Genomic DNA, 20,360 nt, shown 5'->3' with positions numbered 1-20,360 from the left:
AGAAAGAAAGAAAGAAAGAAAGAAAGAAAGAAAGAAAGAAAGAAAGAGATGGGCCAAGAGGAAGCCCATCAATTGGGGAATGCTGAGCAAGTTGTGGTATATGAATGTAATGGAATACTATTGTGCTATAAGAAATGATGAATGGACTGACTCCAGAAAAACCTGGAAAGACTTGTATGGTCTGATGCTGAGTGAAGTGAGCAGAACCAAGAGAACGTTGTACACAATAACAGCCATGTTGTGTGATGACTAATATTGATAAACTTAACCCTTCCTAGCAATACAAGGATCTAAGACATCTCCAAAGGCCTCATGATGGAAAATGCTATCCACATCCAAAGAACTGTGGAGTTTGAATGCAGATCGAAGCATACTATTTGCTATTTTTTTTGCTTCTGTTGAGCTTTGTTTCCTCTTTCTGGTGGTTCATCCTATTGGTTCTAATTCTTACTTACAATATCACTAATGTGAAAATATGTTTAATAGGAATGTATATGTATAGCCTATATCAGATTGTACGCCATCTTGGGGAGGGTGGTAGGAAGGAAGGGCAGAAAAATTTTAAACTCAAAAGTATATGGAAGTGATTGTTGATAAATCAAAATAAATTAATTAAAAAAAAAGAAAAATAAAGAAAGATGGGCCAGTCTGGTCCAGTCACATCGTGAGAGTAAGAGATAACCAGTGGTATTGATTCAGTGTCAAGGGCCTCAGTATGTTAGCTGGATCCTTTGTGGTAGATTAAGAGAACATAGACACAAGAGTCACATGGGATAGGTAGGTGTAGATGGATTGTGAACTGTATTGTGAAAGGGAGTACCTAAATTGATGAGATCATAGATCCAGTGTAATGCTGAAGTATAAGTTGCCATGATTCCAAATCAAGAAAAGTCAGCAAGCATTTACTTAGTACCTACTGTGTGCCAGTCACTGTGCTAATGAAATTAGTATAAAATTGGGGCATATCTAACAATTTCCATTTTAATAATAGCATTATTTTCATTTTATCTTCACAACATCTCCTTGAAGAAGGACACCATGGGCATTATTACCTTTTTGGATACTGGAAAAAATGAAAGACACATTCAAGTTCAGTCTTTGTGTTGCCATCAAGTGGATCATTTATTGTCAATTTAAAAAAAAAATTCTAGGACAGCTATGAAGCAATGGAATACTTGACATTCAATGGGTCTACTTGTGCATTTATAATAACCTGGATAAGTGAACTGACAATTTTGAATTATTATTTTATTGGGTTGGCAGTGGTATCGACTTAGTTGAATAAATCTCATGGTAATCAATTGCTCATTGGTAAACCCATAGCTGATTAGTTGAATCTACCAGGTAGATGGCTCAAATCCCTGGCCCTGTTTAAAATGAGCTAATTTGGGTAAGTGGCAGTAGAATATAGTGGGAAGAAAGTTGGCCCTAGAGGCCAAAAATTCAAATCCTACCTCTGATACACACTGGCTGTGTGATGTTGGGCAAATCAATTAATCTCTCAGTACTTCAGGCAACTCTTTAATACCCTAAATTACAGAACAGCTGCTGATTTATATTTTTAAAGGGAGTTCCCTTACCAGGGAAACCTACAACAATGGAATCATACATCTTAGATAAAAAAAAAATAATGATGATGATGATACATGTTCCTGGTTCCAATAGGTGTTGAGGGCTTGAGGGAAGGATGGGGGGTGGGGGTGAGGATACAAATATAGATCACTATAATCCACAGCATTAGATGAAAAGTTCATTAGAAAGTAAAGTATTATGTGAAGTTTGATGGAGGGAAGTTTATGCTCAGAAATTAAATTATTAGTCATTTATATGAATCTATAATGGCTAAATTCAAGTACAGATGAACTTACAAATCTGGTAAAAATATTTTTTATATGTTTGGAAGCTCAGAGACAGATCACAGTATGGTTCTCAATTACTCTGTACTGTCCTCAGTTCGGAGCTATAAGCAATTTTTTGACACCTTCAAAGATCTATGATTTTCTGGGCATGGATATTCATTTCCTCTATCTTCACAGATCACGTTTTTGAATGTTTTATGTATTGCCTATCTAAGCTGCCACAGCTCCAAAAACTTCATCACTATTGGCCAACCTTTTGGAAATGATCGCCGCACCCCATCCCCCCAATCTTGCCCTCACACAGCTGGTACATGTTCCATCACTCAGCCCAGAGTTGGAGTTTTTCTGTCTTCCAAAGATTGTGCCTCATTAGTATAGCCTTCAAGAACTGAAACAGAGTCATCTGAAGGTCATGAGGAAGCATCAGAGTAGGTTATTAAGGGAAATATGAGCAAATAGACATAATTTTTTTTTGGTGATGGTATACTTAATAAAAAAGTCACTATTAAAGTTGAAAGACGCAAATGAGGTGCGCCCTACTGAATTGACATATTTAATTTATTACACACCTTTTCTCCACTTATTTCAAGGAGCTCTTCATCTCCTGAACCAATCTCTTCTTTTTGGTCACTCTCAGTAACATTGTCCTTTTCTTGTGTGTCATGAATGGAGTCACCAGTTCCTAAATTGAAAAAAGGGTCATTCTATTATAGTATAAAGACTAGGTGAAAATGAGATTACCATCCCCCATGGGACATATATTCACACACATACACTCTGATGGGGCTCAAGAAGTCTAGTTGACTGGTTAACCATGAGGTTGCCAAGAGGCTTCACTGTCTACCACTGACTTTATTCTCATCCACAAAAGGTTGTCAACCACTAGAGAGTACTTGTGGCCAGCTGGCTCCCTATTTCACCGGGCCTCATTTAACTAGTAAAAAGTGAGATTTGGGCCATAAGGGTATTCTTGCTGCTTAAATCACAGAATTTGGGAGTTGGAAGGAATTTTAGAGCTTATCCAGTCCAACTGCTTCATTCCACAGATGATAAAACCGAAGCCCAAAGAGGGAGGAAGTGATTTGGTCAGGGTCACATGCTTCTAGGTCCAGCAAATAATTCTTCTCCCACTAATTCTTCTACCATCTTTTCCCACAGTACAGAACATTAACATAACTTGTTGAAAGGTGAAAACTTCAGTCAAAAGACTTTTTTTTTGGGGGGGAGGACTGATGGATGTGGAGCCAATTATATAATATCAAATAATTGGTTTAGCTGGTTCACCAAAATGACCAGTCACTTTGGCATCTAATGGCCTTAATTTAGTCCCTAACTCTTCAATCCACATGATCAGCACTGACAGGATTAATGTCTCTCCTCATCTAGGAGACATTAAATCAATTGTCCTCCAAATCTCTGTTCATCTTATTTATTCACCAAACATTTATTGAGCATGTGCAAGACGCTGAGGAAACCTCAAAGATTAAATAAAAACTAGTCCCTGACTTCATGGAGCTCAGGGGGAAAGGGAATGTAAATGCATAGATACATCTTACACAGACTGGAATATAAGTGCGTACAGATGTACGAAGTGCTATAGAAAAGAGAGAGAAATCCATTCCTATTGGGGAGTGGGGCAAGAAGCAGGGAAAGAAAGCTTAATAGAGCAGATCTCATTTGAGCAAAACCTTGAAGGAAGGTAAGCTGTCACCAGGGTAAAATGGGAATGGGGTGCAGATAGAAGTCAAGGAAGGTCTTCCAGGCACAGGGAACGATATGAATAAAGTACAGAGATGGAAATAATAATAATAATAATAATAATAATAACAACAACAACAACAACAACAACAACAACTAGCATTTATACAAGGTATCACAAAAATCTTAGTGAAGTTTAAGCTACTAGCTTATAGCTTAGTAACTAATAGCTTAAAACCCACTAAGACTTTAGAGATACCTTTTGTAAATATTAGTTATTATTATTATATCGCCAGGGTTGTATAGTATACAAAAGTCTCAGTGAAGTTTGAAGCTAATAGCTTTTAGCTGAATAACTAATAGCTTAAAATTTCACTAAGACTTTAGAGATACTTTGTATAAATGCTAGATATTATTATTATTATAGAATTATGAGGGTTGTATAATATATAAAAGTCTTAGTGACGTTTTAAGCTAATACCCTTTATATAAATTTATATAAATACACTTTATATCTTATAGTTTAATAACTAATAGCTTAAAACCTCACTAAGTCTTTGGGGACATCTTGTATAAAGCTAGTTATTATTATTATAGTATTATGACAGTTGCAAAGCACTTAACATATGTTAACTCTTTTGATCTTCACAACAACCCTATAAGGCAGACCCTATTATTATGTCCATTTTACAGATGTGGGAACCAAGACTGAGAAAGCCTCAAGTGACTTGCCCAGGATTACTTCAGCATCTGAAGTACAATTTGAACCGAGGTGTTCAGACTCCAATTCCAAGGCTCTATCCACTGCCTCATCTAGCAGCTGGGTCCTATGTGTATAGATAAAGTAGGGGATAGATAAGAAATGGCTGGGAAGGTAGATGCAGGCCAGAAAGTGGAGGGTCTTGAAGGTCATACTGAGAGTATAGACTTTAATCTGTAGGTATTGGGGAGGATATTCAGATATTAATTTGGTTATGATTTTATGGAAATGTTTCAAAACATATTTTCACTTCACACTGTATCTCCTTGTGTGACCTTGGGCAAATCATTTAACATCCTTGGGGCCTCAGTTTTCTCATCTGTAAAATGGAGGGACTAGACATTCAAAGGCCTCTTCCAGGTCCAGATCTCTTTCCTTATGCTCCTTTGGTCCCTGCTTTCTGTTTCTCTAAGCTTCTTTATGCATTAAATTCCAATTTGATTTCAAAATATTCTATCTCTAGGAACACTGGGTAATATCAGGATTGAATCATTGGCCAAAAACTTGAACAAATAAATTCCCCTCTCAGAGATTGAGTTTCATCATTTGTAAAAGGATGAGTCTAGGTTAGATGGTCTCTCAAGCCTCTTCCAGATTCAAATCCTATTAATTATAAATTAATAATTATTATAAATTATACTTTTATTAACTATATATTATTACAAATTACTTAATGACAAATCCTGTAATTGCTCTCTAAAAGAAACCCAACTGATTAAGAGTTTGAGTAACTGTATCTTAAATACTACTAGATTTCCATTTGTCACTGGGCAAGATTCTTTGTAATAAAGAAAAAGCCTCAGAATACAAAATGAGTTAAGGAACTGACCTTGTTCTGAGCTGCTGTGGTCTGTGTGACTGGTGTTGGTGATCTCATGGCTATCCTCAGCCTTAGGGCCATCCTCAGCCTCAGGACCATCCTCAGTCTCAGCATCACCTGAGAGCTCCATTTCCTTAGACTCAGATGGTATTGTTGGAGGTGCTTCTACTGGCTCTGACTTTATTTCTTCAGGCTAAAAAAAAAAATCTAAAATTATTTTCTTAGCAATAGCAAAAGAAATGTCTTTGAATAGTTTGGAAAAGGAAAATATACCCACAAAGTGCCAAATAAGCCAAGAGTAATTGTGTTCACCTCCAAAAGGGGAATATCAGAAAAGAGATTTTTATGAAGACCTGAAACAATTGAACGTAGACTTGGTTTTCTTCCAAAGATCCTCATTTAAGAATCTGTTCTTTTTAATATATTCAAATGATTGTGAATGTCCTATTTACCACTGCAAAAATTATCTGGCAATAAAGTTAATATTTAGAACCAGATGGCATCTTTGGGAATAAAGTAAGGCAATGCCAGACTCATCTACCTTATTCTATGAAGCAACGTGTGAGAATGTGCTTTATAAGTTATAAAGCATCAATTATAGAAATGTTTTGTTGTTGTTGAGTCATTTCAGTTGTGTCTGATTCTCTGTAACCCTATGTGGGGTTTTCTTGGCAAAGATTCTGGAGTGGTTTGCCATTTCCTTCTCCAGTTCATTTTATAGATGAGGAAACTAAGGCAAAAAGGGTTAAGTGAGTCTGGATTTGAACTCAGGTCCTCTTGATTCCCGGGCTGGATCTCTACCCACTGTGCCACCTAGCTTCCCTTTATGGAAACATAACATCTATTTATTATTATATAATTATTTTATTAGAAGGAGTTTCCTCACTCCAAAGCTCTGTATACCAGTGAAATCACAGGTCCAATCCCTTTCCTTATCCCCTTAGGAATCAATACCCTTTTAATAAATATTTGTTGACTGACTCACTCTGTTAAAATAGTGACAGAACTCAATGGCATAAGGAAAGTCATAGTGTAACGTCAGTGTTATCCTCTGCCCTTCACTCTCCCTCATCCCACATGCCCAATCAATTGGTAAATCTCATGATTTATATTTCCACGACATTTCTTACATCCAAGACTGTGCTAGCAAATGTTTAACAACCAGCTGTCCAAAAACATGGCACACTCAAATTTAATCTACATTATTAACATTTTCTTAGTCACTTTCTTAAGTCTATATAATCAATAAATCAAGCCCCAATTTGTAGCATTTTGTCTGTTTCTGTGGCTTAAATGATCACACTGAAAATTTAACAATCAGCTATTGAGAGCCAGTAAGATCCAGGTCCAGCACACTCCTGCATCCAACCCCTTCTCATGACTCACAAAGCCATGCCTTGGTTCAGATCCTCATCACCACTTGCTTGGACTACTACAATACACTCCTAATTAGTTTTCCTAACTCAGGTCTCTCCACTCTGATCTATCCTCTGCATAGCTGCCAAAGTAATTTTCCTTAAGGGAAAGTCTGACCATGTCACTCCCCCATTCAATTAAATTCCAGTGGCTTTCTATTGCCTCTAGGATAAAATATAACCCCCTGTTTGCCTTTTAAAACCCATCACAATCTGGATACTCCAAATATCTTTCTGGCCTCATTATATATTACTCTGCTTCCATTACTCTATAGTCAAATGACCTGACCATTATACTGTTTCTCATACACTTCTCAATCTCCTATCTCTGTGCCATTGCAGTGGCTGTTTGCCAGGCCTGGAATGTACTCCCTCCTCATCTTCGCCTCTTAGAATCCCTTCTTTCTTCAAAAATTAAACTCAAACAGCACCTAAATGAAGCCTTTACTCATCCTCCAATATCCTAAAGCCTTCTTTCCCACTACTACCTTCAATTTACATAGATACAGGCAAAATACATTGTACATATACATATATGTGCATATATATGTATATTCTCTGAGTGTCTATATCTTTCTCTCTCTCCCTCCTACCATCCCTCTCCCCTACTGAACAAAAGACCTTGTCTTCATTATCACCATATGCCAACATTAACTTTTCTTCTGTGTTTCTGTTCTCTAAAATAGAGAAAAGGAATACCTCAGAAAACATTTCTCATGTAGCCACTAGCCAATAAGGACTTGGGTCAATTCTCTTATGAGGAAATTTCTGCAGTAATTTACTAAACTCTGGGTGATTTCCATTTTTACCCCAGAACCACCTTCCTCCACCCTCCTAAAACCAGTAAACTTCCACTGGAGATTTCCATTTTTTTAAAGGTCAGACAGACTCAATTTTACACTCCACCTTGCCACCCCCAACTGATTTCCATGTAGGAAACCACAAGGAGATATACGTAACTCACTCACAAGGGGAGTCAAGGAGAAATCATATACTACCATGGATAGGGAAGATACTTTGATCCCTTCATCTCAACCCAACATCTACAAAATGTACCCAGTGATGCCATACAACTCCTTTTGTCTCTATCTCTCTGTTTCTATCTGTTTCTGTCTCTCTCTGCCCTTCCTATCCCCACCCCATTCTCCCATCATCCCAGCCCCCACTCCTGCTGAAATTCTGGAAGTACTCATTTTGTAATCATGGAGTCAAGGGAAGAAATCTCATGGAAACCACGAAAATACCAGTACTTTTTTCAGTGAGGCCCAGTAGCCCTAGAGCAGTAATAGAGAAATCAGATGGGCATTACCTAGGGATAGTGATTTATGGGCATAGTGGAAGATGGAAAGGGGGAAAGAAAGAGGTAAGACAAATAAGGAATTCTAGGTTAGTAGCTACTGAAACATGAAAATGGCAAATCATGGCTCAAGGCTGGGAAATGGAGCCAAAGTGGGAAAGATGAGCTAAGAGAAAAAGGATGGGAAAGGAGACTAAAGGTCACAATTAGGGCAAACAATGTTTAATGCCCGTGAGAAAGTCAGAGAAATGGAAGACCAGCAGGTTGTGGTCAGACAGTGGAATTTCAGAACAGTAGGTGGTAGCAACGCCCTTTTCTTCCTCTCTCGCTATTGGACAAAGGCACAAGAATCACTGGGTGTGTTTGTATGTCTATCTGTCTTAGTTTTGACCTGGAATGGCCTTGGGCCTTATCTCAAGGCAGGCCCAATTAGGCCCAGGAGTCAAAATATAATTCTGCTGTATTTATCATTGTGTGTCTTTATCATTAGGGCTACTGCTACAAAACATAGCCTCTATTTGTAGAAGTTGTTTTTGTGGATTTTCATATTTATACTGAGTTAGAAAATTTCCCTCAATTTCCATATGCTTCCAAGTCCCCACTAGGGGACAGAGAGAAGATTGAACTCTCCTGACGTGAGTTCATTTCTTCTCTTTTTATTCTTACCATCATCAACCTCTGTTTCCTCCATACCTCTGTTCATAAAGAAGGATCTTTACTACTCACTAAAGCTGATCCCCTTACCTGTATCTCTGATCTCATTTCCTCTTGCCCCCTCCAAGACCTTCCTCCAGTGAATGTCCTCTCTCTCATGCATTTTCAGTCTTACCACTGACTCTTTTCCATATGCCTGCAAACATATCCAATGCTTCCCAATCCAACAAAAAGATTTTGCTTGGTCTTTCCATCTCATTCAGCTACCATCTCTCCTCTCTGTTCCCCTTAACTATTAAATTTCTTTTTAAAAATATATACTTGAACCTCCCTCCCCACTTTCTCACTGCCCACTTTCTCCTAGAACTGAATTTCCTTCTCCAACATTCTACTGAAACTACTCTCTCAAATACTTCGTGGGACAAGGGACATTGAAGCTGGGATGTGTAGAATTTTGATGTTCATCAGTGGGCATAGGTAAGGCTTTCCAGATAGAATGGTATAAGCAAAAGAACAGAGGTAGGAAAGAAGGTACTTGGTACACAAGAGTTTTGTGTGAGTGATTTAAGTCCTTTTTCTTGGGACTTGATTGCCTTTGGTTGATATGACCATTTAGGGTCCCACTGCTTAAGCACAATACCTGACACATAGTAGGTGCCTGATAAATGCTTACTGACCAACTAATTGATACTTCAGAAATGAAGTGGGTGAAAACCCAAGATCCTGAAGTATAGTGATCCTGTCAAGGTACAAGAGGATTTGCAGCCCAGTCGAAACAAACTCATTTACCATTAGTGTAAACTAATGATGTATCAGTAAAACAATTAATTAATTCAGCCACTTACAGGGGGTTGAGTGTATGTGATGGCCTCTTGTATTTCAGCAACATCTTCTGCTTCCTGAAGACCACTGGTCTCTCCAGATGCCTAGGCAAAACCAAATCAAACTCATACACCTCATACACCATATGAAAGAGAAATAATTTACATGAGTTAATGACAACTACATCTGCCATAAAAGGTCAAGCCTGATTAAGAAGCAATAGCCTGCTTGGCACTCTAAGGTGATGTACTGTTAAAAAGTCATTTTTTTTTTTAACAATCAATTTAAACGACCGGTTTGAGAGAATATTTCACTTCTAAATCAATTTTTTGGTATTTGCTCTGTAAGTAAATAAAAGAAAAGAATTCAAAATGAAGGGATAAGAAAAATCAGTGCCTTTCAGTTTAATTTTTATTAATTCTCATTTACAAAGCATAAAGGATTAATTAATTTAGGTTAATTCTTACATGCACACATGTGCATTGTATCTATTTTTTTTAAATTCTAAAATCTAGTTGTCCTTTTTTTGTGGTTCTGGGGAAAATAGAAGGAAAATATACTATTTCTAGCCCTCAGCTAGAAGAATGTAGGATCTTAAAAAAATGCAGAGGTCATATGGTTCAACCCCATCCAAAGTAAAAACATCCACCATAACATTCTTAACAAATGGTCATACAACTTCTGCTTGGAGACCTTTGGGAACAGAGAACTCATTGCTCTCCAAAGCTGCTCATTCCAGTTTCAGACAACTCAAATTCTTAGTAAATTTTTCCTTATATTGAGCTGAAATCTCCCTCTCTCTAATTTCCAACCATTAGTCCTTGTTCCATCCAATGGAGCCAAGTAGAACAAGCCTAGTCCCTCTTCCCTCCAACAAGCCTTAAACAATTTGAAAAATGCTATTATTTACCTCCTAAGTCTTCTCTTCTGCAAGCTAAATATGTCAAGACTCTCCAGCAAATCCTTGGGAGGTACAATTTCAAGACACTCTTTTCTTCTGGATATATTCCAGGTTATTGATGTCTTCTCTAAAATGTAGTTATTAGGCACCTACATGCTTAGTTATCTTTGGCAACATCATGATTTTCTATTGATACATCATTTCTTTCTACCTATTTGGAATCAGGGGAGGTATAATAACTTATCTTCTATCTCCTACCCACACTCCACTTCTTCTTAGTTCCAGCAGAACAATAGATCTTGGATAAGGGATAGCAATGAATCATGTAACGGGACTAAAGAGACAGCTTTCTATTTTTAACAAAGTAGGACCTCCTTGATTCAAACTGATTTGTTCCTTAAAAGGTGGAAATTCTCCCCATGAACCCTCAAATTTGACATAGAATTTGGAATGCTGTACGTTTTTGCCTTCAAAATTCAGGAGATGCTGAGAAGCAGACTATAAAAACTCTAGTAAGAAGGCAATGACTAGACTGGAAGTAGTGGGAAGAAAGACTTAAAATTAGACAGGTTTTCTGCTTGGTCAGGTCTTTAGCCCTCTGTCCCAAGAGGAAGAAGGAATGGCATGTTACAATGGTTCCTTCTTCTTTTTGACAGACAGAACAGCAATTGGTAGTAATGTCTTTCTTTCCCTCTTCTCTCTATTGGACAAAGGTGCAAGAGGCAATGGGTGTCTGTCTGTCTGTTTTAGTTTTAACTTGGGATGACCTTATGGTATTGTCCCAAGGCAAGCCCAATTAGACCCAGGAGATATAATCTAATTCCATTTTATTTACAATTATGTGTCTGTATCACTAGGTCTACTGCTACAAAATGCATCTTCTATTTATAGATTTCCATGTTTTCATGGATTTTCATGTTTAAACTGAGATAGAAAATTTTCCCCAATTTCCATATGTTTTCAAGTCCTCATTAAATATATCTTTTCCCCTCTTGAACAAAGTTGTTTCTGTTTATTTGGTGGGGTTCAGCCGGCTTCATATCCCATCTTTCACTGCTTAAAGATACTCAGAGGCTCTGGCTTGGAGAAGCTTCATTGTGTCCCCATTCTTACAGCAATTTAACAGAGAATACAGGCATAGAGTCTTCAAAGGTGGTAGTGCCCTGTCCATGGTATCCAGAACTGGATCCATAAACCAACAAAATCATTAAAGTACTGCAAAAACACCTGAAATAGAATTTGAGCCAAACCAAATGCAGAATTTTCAGAGGGTTTCAAATTTTTTGTAATGTGAGTGATTACATCATGGAAATTGATCAACTAGAAAATCAGCCTTTGTCTGTGGCAGCAGCTTGATTAGAGTTGAATTAGAAATCTGGGAGTACTCACATATGGGTCATCATCTTCACATTGGTCCTTGGAAGGGTGAGGATCTGGCTGAATGGTTAATTGTTGTATTGAACCCTAAGTGAAAAGAGAGTTGGTGAATGACTCAACATAAAGGAACCATGAGGATAAATATAGTTTCTGGTTCTTGCCTCACATAACAGACATTTGAAAGATTTACATGAATTTTTACGTGATTTACTTGGACCAAGAGGATGTTTTTGCTTAATTATTTCCTTTTCACAAGGGAGACTTTAATTTGAAAGGAGTGAGAATTAAATGTAATGTAAAAAAATTGACATTCATAACAGATATTTTTAAAAATAAAATTCATTTCCGTGGACACATGAAAGAAATTTCAAAGTATTTAAAAGCAAGTTCTATGATGCTAAACCTTGCATTAGCTAACCAAAGGATGATCAAGCAGGCTGCACAGGGCTCATGTCTTTGATAGTATGATTAGAAATATGTACTTAGGGGAACATTTTGCTCCTTTTGTGATGATTTATTAAGATAATTTATGATTTTATTCAGGTTTTTTTAATACCTTATCAGGGCTACAATATTTTGAAGCTGTATAAAGGAATAATTCTGAAAATTTATAAACATATCCTAGACTAAAATCTTATTCTGTTGATTTATCATAGTGTAGAGCTGACCTTGTGTTCTCCATAGCTTTGCATGCATGCCTTTCCTGGTCACCCCTCTTGCTGCTTCCCTCCCCTTGCTAGTGCCTTTCTTCTGAGGTCACCTCTAATTTATCCTGTACTTATCTTGTATGTTTGTATGTTATCTCTCTGATTAGAATGGGAGCTCCTTGAGGGCAGGGACTGTTTTTTTTTCCTTAATCGTATTTTATTTTTTCCAATTACATGTAAAGATAGTTTCCAACATTCACTTTTATAAGATTTTGCCTTCCAATTATTTTCTCCCTCCCTTTCCTCTCCCCTCTCCAAGACAGCAAGCAATCTGATATAGGCTATACATGTACAATCATATTAAACCTATTTCCACATTAGTCATATTGTGAAAGAAGAATCAGAACAAAAGGGAAAAAGACCACAAGAAAGAAAAAAAAACAAAAAAGAGAAAATAGTATGCTTCGATTTGCATTCAGACTCCATAGTTCTTTCTCTGGATGTGGATACCATTTTCCATCATGAGTCTTTTGGAATTGTCTTAGATCATTGCATTGTTGAGAAGAGCTAAGTCTATCAAAGTTGATCACCGCACAATGTTGCTGTTACCGTGTACAATCTTCTCCTGGCTCTGTTTACTTCAGTCAGCATCAGTTCCTGTAAATCTTTCCAGGTTTTTCTGAAATCCTGGGCAGGGACTGCTTTTGCCTTTCTTTGTAACTCCAGCAGTTAGCACAATGCCTGGCACACAGTAATTACTTAATAAATGTTTGATGGTGATGGTGATGGTGATGATGATACTGGTGCTCCACAGTCTTTCAGGCAACAGACTACCCTGTCCTACCACCCCATCTAAAGATTTCCCTAATTACTGGCATGTGCTGGTTTTCTCTTGTTAGTTAATTAGACAACTAGTCATTTCAGGCATTTAAAAATACAGAGAATCTGAAGAACTTTTAAAATTTAAAGTTAGTCCTTCAAAACTAAGGGGGGATAGAAAACCTGAGTTCAAATCAGACCTCAGACACAGCTGTGTGACTCTGAGCAAGTCACTTTATCCCAATTGCCTCCAAAAACAACAACAATAAAAGTAAAGGGATAGAGATTGGACCTGGGTTTTAATTTATATAGGGAACAACCAGGTGAGGAAATTTTCTCTACTGATGCAGACTGGAAACTTCTATGTAATTTATAGTCTTATGGAGTTACACAAAGAACTAAGAGGTTAAGTGACTGTATTATTAGAGGTGGGACTTTTGAACCTAAGTCAATAAATAGGGTGAGAGCTGATTGTTAAGTTTTCAGGAAGAGCATTTACACCTCCCAAATCAGCAAATGCTACAGATCTGGCCTTGATGTATTGTTTTATTGTCTAGAGTTAAGAAAGGATGGAGAAAATGTAAATATTGCTGATTAAACTTAAAAGTGTGTCTTGCATGTACTTCCCCCTCACCTCCCACAGAGAGTCAATTATTAAATATTTACCAGCACACTCCTGCCCTAAAACTTCCTGGCTTTGAGGCTACCTCGCTATACATTATACCATGTTGCTTTTAGTTTTTCAAAATGATATGAAAATAGGTCAATGAAAACTCATATTTCTATATGTCTTTATTGTTTAGTCATTTTTAAGTCATGTCTGACTGTTTGTGACCCCATTTGGGGTTTTCTTGGCAAAGATACTGGAGTGCTTTGCCATTTTCTTCTCTAGCTCATTTTACAGATGAGGAAACTGAGGTAAACAGGGTTAGGTGACTTGCCCAGGGTCACATAGCTAGTGAGCATCTGAGGCCAGATTTTAACTCAGGAAGAGAAATCTTCCTGATTCCAGGCCTACCACTCCATCCACTCTACCACCTAGCTGCTTTATGCTATACATACATATACCCATATGTATATGTATGTATATGTATATGTATATGTATATATGTGTGTGTGCTTTGTACACATTTTAAATATAATCTCATTTGAACATAGTATCTCAATGAATAATTGGCTCTATTATTATCATCTCCATTTTGCAGGTGAGGAAAGAAAAGTCTAGAGAGGTTAAGTGACTTGTCCAGGATCACACTCTTAGTAAACATCTGCTGGAGGATTGGAACTCAGGTCTTCCTGATGCTATATCCAATACTCATTCTACCCACCATGCCACATGACTTCTTATGTAGCTTCCTGCTGCCTGTGCTCCCAGTGCTTATGGTCCAGTTCACTCTGTGTCTTCTGTTGCTTCTCCACCTACCAAATTTTCTTGCTGAAGTTGTGCTCAAAAGACAGCTTAAAATACCTTTCAAATTTCAATAGTTTTTTTTTCTTTTGCATGCCTCAGCTTAACCTTGTCTTTAGCCTTGCTATCTGTCTTGCTCATGCTACTCTTTTGTATTCATCTTTACTTAGGAGCTTCTCATTCCATCTTTTGTAGATCTGCTTTCTAAAAGCAAGCCCTCAGCCACAGTCACGCCTTTAAATTCCTTCGGCTTTTCTTCCTTATTGGAATTATGATTCCATTGCCAGAATTTCAATTTTTAGATTCTCAATTCTTCTATCCCTCTTGAACCTTTCATATACTTGAGTCACAATAGAAGTGTTCTTCCCCTCAGACTTCACGACCTCCATTCTGTTCATCTTTCTGTAAGGTTCTTTCACAATCTTTAAATGTCTGTTCGATCCAACTTTTGATCACTCTCCATGTTCTCCCAAACTTTCTTTAGTTGCGAAGGCTGGATCTGGGCAGTAGTAGAGTCCAACCTTACTTTCTTCACTCCTACTCAGACACCCACCTCCGTGTATAGTTCGGTTTTTTCAATGACAGCGCTTACAAGCTGACTCATAGACTGCTTGTTCTCTGGGATGCTGACATTCTCTTGTTGAAAAAAGCAGGATCTGATATCAGTTCAAGAAGAAGAAAATCTCAGCTCTGCTGCTCACTACCTTGGACAGTCCACTCAGAGTCTGTCTGAACCTCAGTTTCCTCATCTGTAAAATGCTGGAGTTCAATTAGATGACCTATAAAATCCTATGCAGCTCTAGATCCCATGAAAGTGAGAGAGAATATAAGAAGTCTCCACTTTCTGCTTCTTCCTATTTTGTGGCTTCTCTCTTTAGAGGTTGCCTAATGAATTTCCAACATCCTTGATTCTCACTACCTACCACTGGGTCCTTAGGAAGATCAAATGAGAAAGAATTCTGAACTCTCTAAAGAATAGCATTTATGCCATAGGATTGTAGGATCATAGATTTAGAGCCAGAAGGCTTGGGGTCATTTTACAAGTGAAGAAACTGAGGCCTAAGGAGGTTAAGTGAGTTGTCCAAAGTCACCTAGGTAATAAGTGGGTGTTAGGATTTGAACCCAGGTATCCTGAAGCTAAATCTAATATTCTTTCCACTGTACCACACTGGTTAATTATATTGTTAGTTTTGTGATTTCTCTGTGAATTGCACTGTTTTGGCCAGTTCCTGAAGAAAACAGCTCACGTGCAGTCAGGATACACTGTTTTGGGATGATCTTAGCAATAGCATGAGAGATGTTTTGAAGTTCTTTTGGAAAAGTACATGCTGGTATTGTATTCCAGAGTTGTTAATAATACATGTGTGTAAAAAAACCTATATTAGATTATTCTTTTTATGATATGGGAAAGGAGGTACCATAGTACCATAGACCAAAGCTGGATGGAACATCAGAGACTCTAGTCCAACATTCTCAGTCAATCAATAAATCAACAAACATTTACTGAGCACGATGCACAGCAGGCACTGTTCTAAGCACTGGGTGGAAAAGGGAAAAAAAAAGGGAAATAGTTTCTTCCCCTGAATAGTTTACAGTCATATTTGGGGAGGCTGTATGTGAGTAACTTGGGCTTGTCAGGATGTGCTGAGTTCTCCTCTGAACTAGGCATGCCCAGACAAGCTCAGGTTATATGTATGTATATGTGTGCTCATACATATATATGTATATATATATACATATACACACACACACATATATATGTATATATATACATATATATAATTAGTTCTATACACAGAAATTTTGTGTGTGTGTATATATACATATACATATACATACATACATATATATATATATATATATGTATATACTGTAGAGAGATGAACCCTTTGGAACTGATGAGGCATCAAGTAAGAAAGTGGAGAGAAAAAAGAGAAAAGTGCCCAGGACAGATGCCTTGAGGGAAACCCACAGTTAGTGGATGTGACAATGATGAATCAGAAAGGAAGACTGAGAAATAGCAATGAGACAAGAAGGAGGGGAACCAGGAGAAAAAAAATGTCATGAAAACCAGAGAGGAAAGAATGCACAGGAGAAGAATATGGTCAGCAGTGTCAAATATTGCAGAGGGTTCAAGAAGGATGAAGACTGAGAGGATGCTGCTAAATTTGGTGATGAAAAGATCATGTCTATCTTTGGTGAGAGCAGACGACAAAACAGAGGCTTAAGGAGGTTAAAAGACATGTAAGATTGCGGATCTCAACTGGAAGAGACCTCAAAGGCCATCTATTTCAACTCTTATCTTACCAGTGGGGTAACTGAGGTACAATACAGTGTTTAACATTGTCATCATTTTGGGAATTGACAAAGAAATGGTGGCACATTAATGTAATGGAATATTATCATGTCAAAAGAAACAATGAATGTGAAGAATTTAGAAAACCATGGGAAGATTTTCAAGTGCAGAATGAGGTAAACAGCAACAGAAAAACCATCTACACAATAGTGTGAAAACAACAAGAAGAACAAAGAAAAAAATCAGCATTGTACACTGTAATTATAGTCACCAAACACGATTCTGGAGGAGAGGAAGAAATGTACTTTCCTCCCTTCTTTGCAGAGGTAGACAGCTAAGAATTTAGAATGTTGCCTATTAGGTTGCTTTGATGGTTAATATTGTTGACCTGCTTTTCCCCTTTCTTTTTATTCTTTGTTATAAGGGATATCTGTATAGAGAGGTGAGAGGAAGAGACATATTTGGAAATGGAAGTGATGTTAAAAACAAAATACCAGAAGATTCTTTTTTATGGTTTGAAAGCGTAGAAACAATGCATATGTGTATTACAGTTTTGGAGGACAAATCAAGATGAGGAAATCTCAGAAATAGTAAAGACCAAAAGAAATGTCAAAAAAGAAAGGATCAAGCACTAAAGCATCATGAAAATTTCTAAGAACTATAGAAAACAAGTAAGACTTTAAATAAAAAAAGCCATAGAATTTCAATATGAAGAAACTTAAAATTCAACTCACTCAGGCATGTCAACATTAAACCTCAAAGCTATATCAATAAAGAAAAAAAAAAGCATTTCTTCAAGCTTCCAGAAAGAAGATTTCATGTGTAAACATTCAACCATAACTCACCAGACTTTCATGCAAAACAAGAAATTACCAAGTATACTGGAAGCCAATATATACATATATAGCCTTTCAACCTACAGTTAGTTTCTCAGAAAATCTAGTCATTCTATTTAAGAGTAAACAATAGATATTGGAAGCCAAAAGGACATCAAAAATATTTCACGAAGGAAAATCCCCATTTCAAAATGGACTCTGGAGACTAGCTAGAAGAGCTATCCCAGAGAGTTAAGTAGATAAATGATACTTTAAAAGAAGTTAATCGCAAAGAAACACAAAATCCTACACCAACACCTGTCCAACATCATTGATTGTTCCTGAAACAGAAAAAAAAATCAATTTTTGGTGGTCAACTTAGTACTAAGGAGAATCTATGGGTTTAGCTAGGCAGATCCTTGGGTAAAAGACACATGGTCTCTTACCTGGTCTGTCCTTGAACCTCCACTCCACTGGCATTCTATTAACTTTTAGGGGAGTAAACACACCTGCATTGAGATAACACAATGGTAGCATAGTGTTGGCTAAATTACTAAATAATACACTTAGGCGTAAGAAAGGGGAAAAAAGAATTAGACTGAATGAGAAGTAACTTACTCAAATCCACGTAGATAATAAAGAGCAGAGTCTAGGCTTGAGCTTATGCTCTTTGATTCCAGGTCCAGAATTCTTTCTACTACTTCAGTGGATCCTTGATCTCATCAGTGTAGGCGCATCTCAATGCACATTTGAACCCATTCACAATCTACATCATAGATTCTGAGATGGAAGAACTTAGAAATCATGTAGTCCAATCACCTAATTTTGCAGATAAAGAGACTGAGGCCCAGAAAGTTTAATCCAACTCCCTACTCCCATCTTAAAGATGGAGGAAAATGAGGACCAAGGGAGTGAAATGACTTGTCCTAGGTCGTACAGGCTGGATCTGAACCCAGGTGTATCAACTCCCAGGATTCTTTCTTATGTCATTTTTGTCTTTTTCTTTTCATAAATCCTTCATAGGGAGTCTACCTGATACCCCTGAAGACTTCTTCTGGTTCTTTTCATTTGTCTCATATAACATTTACTGAAGCTCATTTACCTTCCAAGTTTGGGAAAAGCTAATCCAATACAATTCAAGGATGTAGTTATGACTCTTATTAATTTTACTTATATTTGACCATGACTCTTTGATACTTACAGTGAATCTTTCCAGCCCTGTGGCTCCTGCACTTCCAACAAATATGCCTGAACTGGACTCAAATCTCAAGGCTTGGGATGACCTCAGAAACTGAACTCGGTTATGTTCCTCACAGTCTATAAGGAGAATTACATCACCTCCTTCAATGATAACTGTAAACCGGTTCCATTTATTAGTCATTACTGGAACTTTAAATGAGGCAGCCTCTTGGGAAACGTGGGAGCCAGGCTCAGTATAATACAGTATTATCCTCTGGGTGCCATCTTGAACTTGTGAGATCCTTAATCCCAGGTAAATAATTTTCTGAAATGCATCTGTTATTGCAAATAATACACCTCCATGGTTACTATCAGGTTTTACAGTAACACTGATGGCAAAATCACTGTAGAATGTCTCAGGAATTAAAGTTCTTGTAGGTCGGCCAATGTTAGCACCCGGTGCAAAACTGTAAGCTGGGAATCCCCCATATCCAGTGATGAAGGAGACAGACGAGGGCAGTGGGACTCCAATTAACTCTGTGAGATCAAGGTGGCCCTTAGATCTTTGTTCTGTAATAGGAGAGAGAAAGAAAGGTTACTTTATACAAGTATATTTTACTATGCCGGAAAGGGATTCTAGAGATAACCTGGGACTAGTGCATCGAGGGAGGATCTTGTAGTCAGGAAGAGCTGAGTTCAAATCCTGATACTGACACATACTAGCTGAAGGACTCTAGGCAAGTTACTTAACGTCTTTGTCTATCAGGATTCTCTACTACAGCATAGATGGGCTGCAATCTGTGTTGGTGAAGGAAATTCCCCATTTTGATAAAATTTCATTTCAGTCAATCAACAAATATTTATTATGCACCTATTATATAACAGGCACTGGGAGTTAAATGAGGGTACAAAGATAGTTTTTTTTTTATTTGGTTAGGCAATGGTTAGGCAATTATTAATTTTACTTATATTTGACCATGACTCTTTGATACTTAACAGTGAATCTTTCCAGCCCTGTGGCTCCTGCATTTCCAATGAATGTGCCTGAGCTGGACTCAAATCTCAAGGCTTGGGATGACCTCAGAAACTGACCTTGGTTATGTTCCTCACAGTCTATAAGGAGAATTACATCGCCTCCTTTTTTTTATTTGGTTAGGCAATGGGGTTAAGTGACTTGCCCAGGGTCACACAGCTAGTAAGTGTTAAGTGTCTGAGGTCACATTTGAACTCAGGTCCTCCTGAATCCAGGGCTGGCGCTCTATCCACTGCACCACCTAGCTGCCCCACAAAGATAGTTTGAGGTCAGGTTGTGAAGGGCTTTAAAAGCTAAATAGAGTATCTATTTTATTCTAGAGGCAATATAGATTCATTATAGTTTACAAAGTAGAGAGTTGGTATAGTCGAATCTGTGATTAAGGACATCATTTTGGCAGCTATATGTGGAGGATGGACTAGAATGTGGAGTGACTTGAGGCAGGGAGAGCAGGCAGGAAGTTACTGAAATAGGTCCGACTAGTGTTGATGAGGGCCTGAACTAAGGTGATAGTTGTGTGAATAGACAGAGAGGGTCAGATATGAGAAATGCTGTGGAGG

General features: G+C 37.6%; 1 protein-coding gene across 1 annotated transcript in view; it reads right to left on the bottom strand.

Moving 5' to 3' along the window:
* LOC114025888 (collagen alpha-1(XV) chain-like) overlaps nucleotides 1-20,360 on the bottom strand; it is a 117,143-nt gene that overhangs the window by 29,939 nt on the left and 66,844 nt on the right. Inside the window, exons 3-7 of the mRNA XM_027839398.1 lie at nucleotides 18,790-19,337; nucleotides 11,616-11,690; nucleotides 9,349-9,429; nucleotides 5,147-5,330; nucleotides 2,429-2,541 (exon numbers count right to left, since the gene is read on the bottom strand). Of these exons, the coding sequence (XP_027695199.1) occupies nucleotides 2,429-2,541; nucleotides 5,147-5,330; nucleotides 9,349-9,429; nucleotides 11,616-11,690; nucleotides 18,790-19,337 (1,001 nt within the window). The remainder of the gene's footprint in view (nucleotides 1-2,428; nucleotides 2,542-5,146; nucleotides 5,331-9,348; nucleotides 9,430-11,615; nucleotides 11,691-18,789; nucleotides 19,338-20,360) is intronic.

This window comes from Vombatus ursinus, unplaced genomic scaffold (genome assembly GCF_900497805.2).
Source record: "Vombatus ursinus unplaced genomic scaffold, bare-nosed wombat genome assembly UNPS02014832.1, whole genome shotgun sequence".
NCBI lineage: Eukaryota > Metazoa > Chordata > Mammalia > Diprotodontia > Vombatidae > Vombatus > Vombatus ursinus.
The sequence above is the reverse complement of the archived record's forward strand: the minus strand, read 5'-3'. Positions and strand labels throughout refer to the sequence as shown.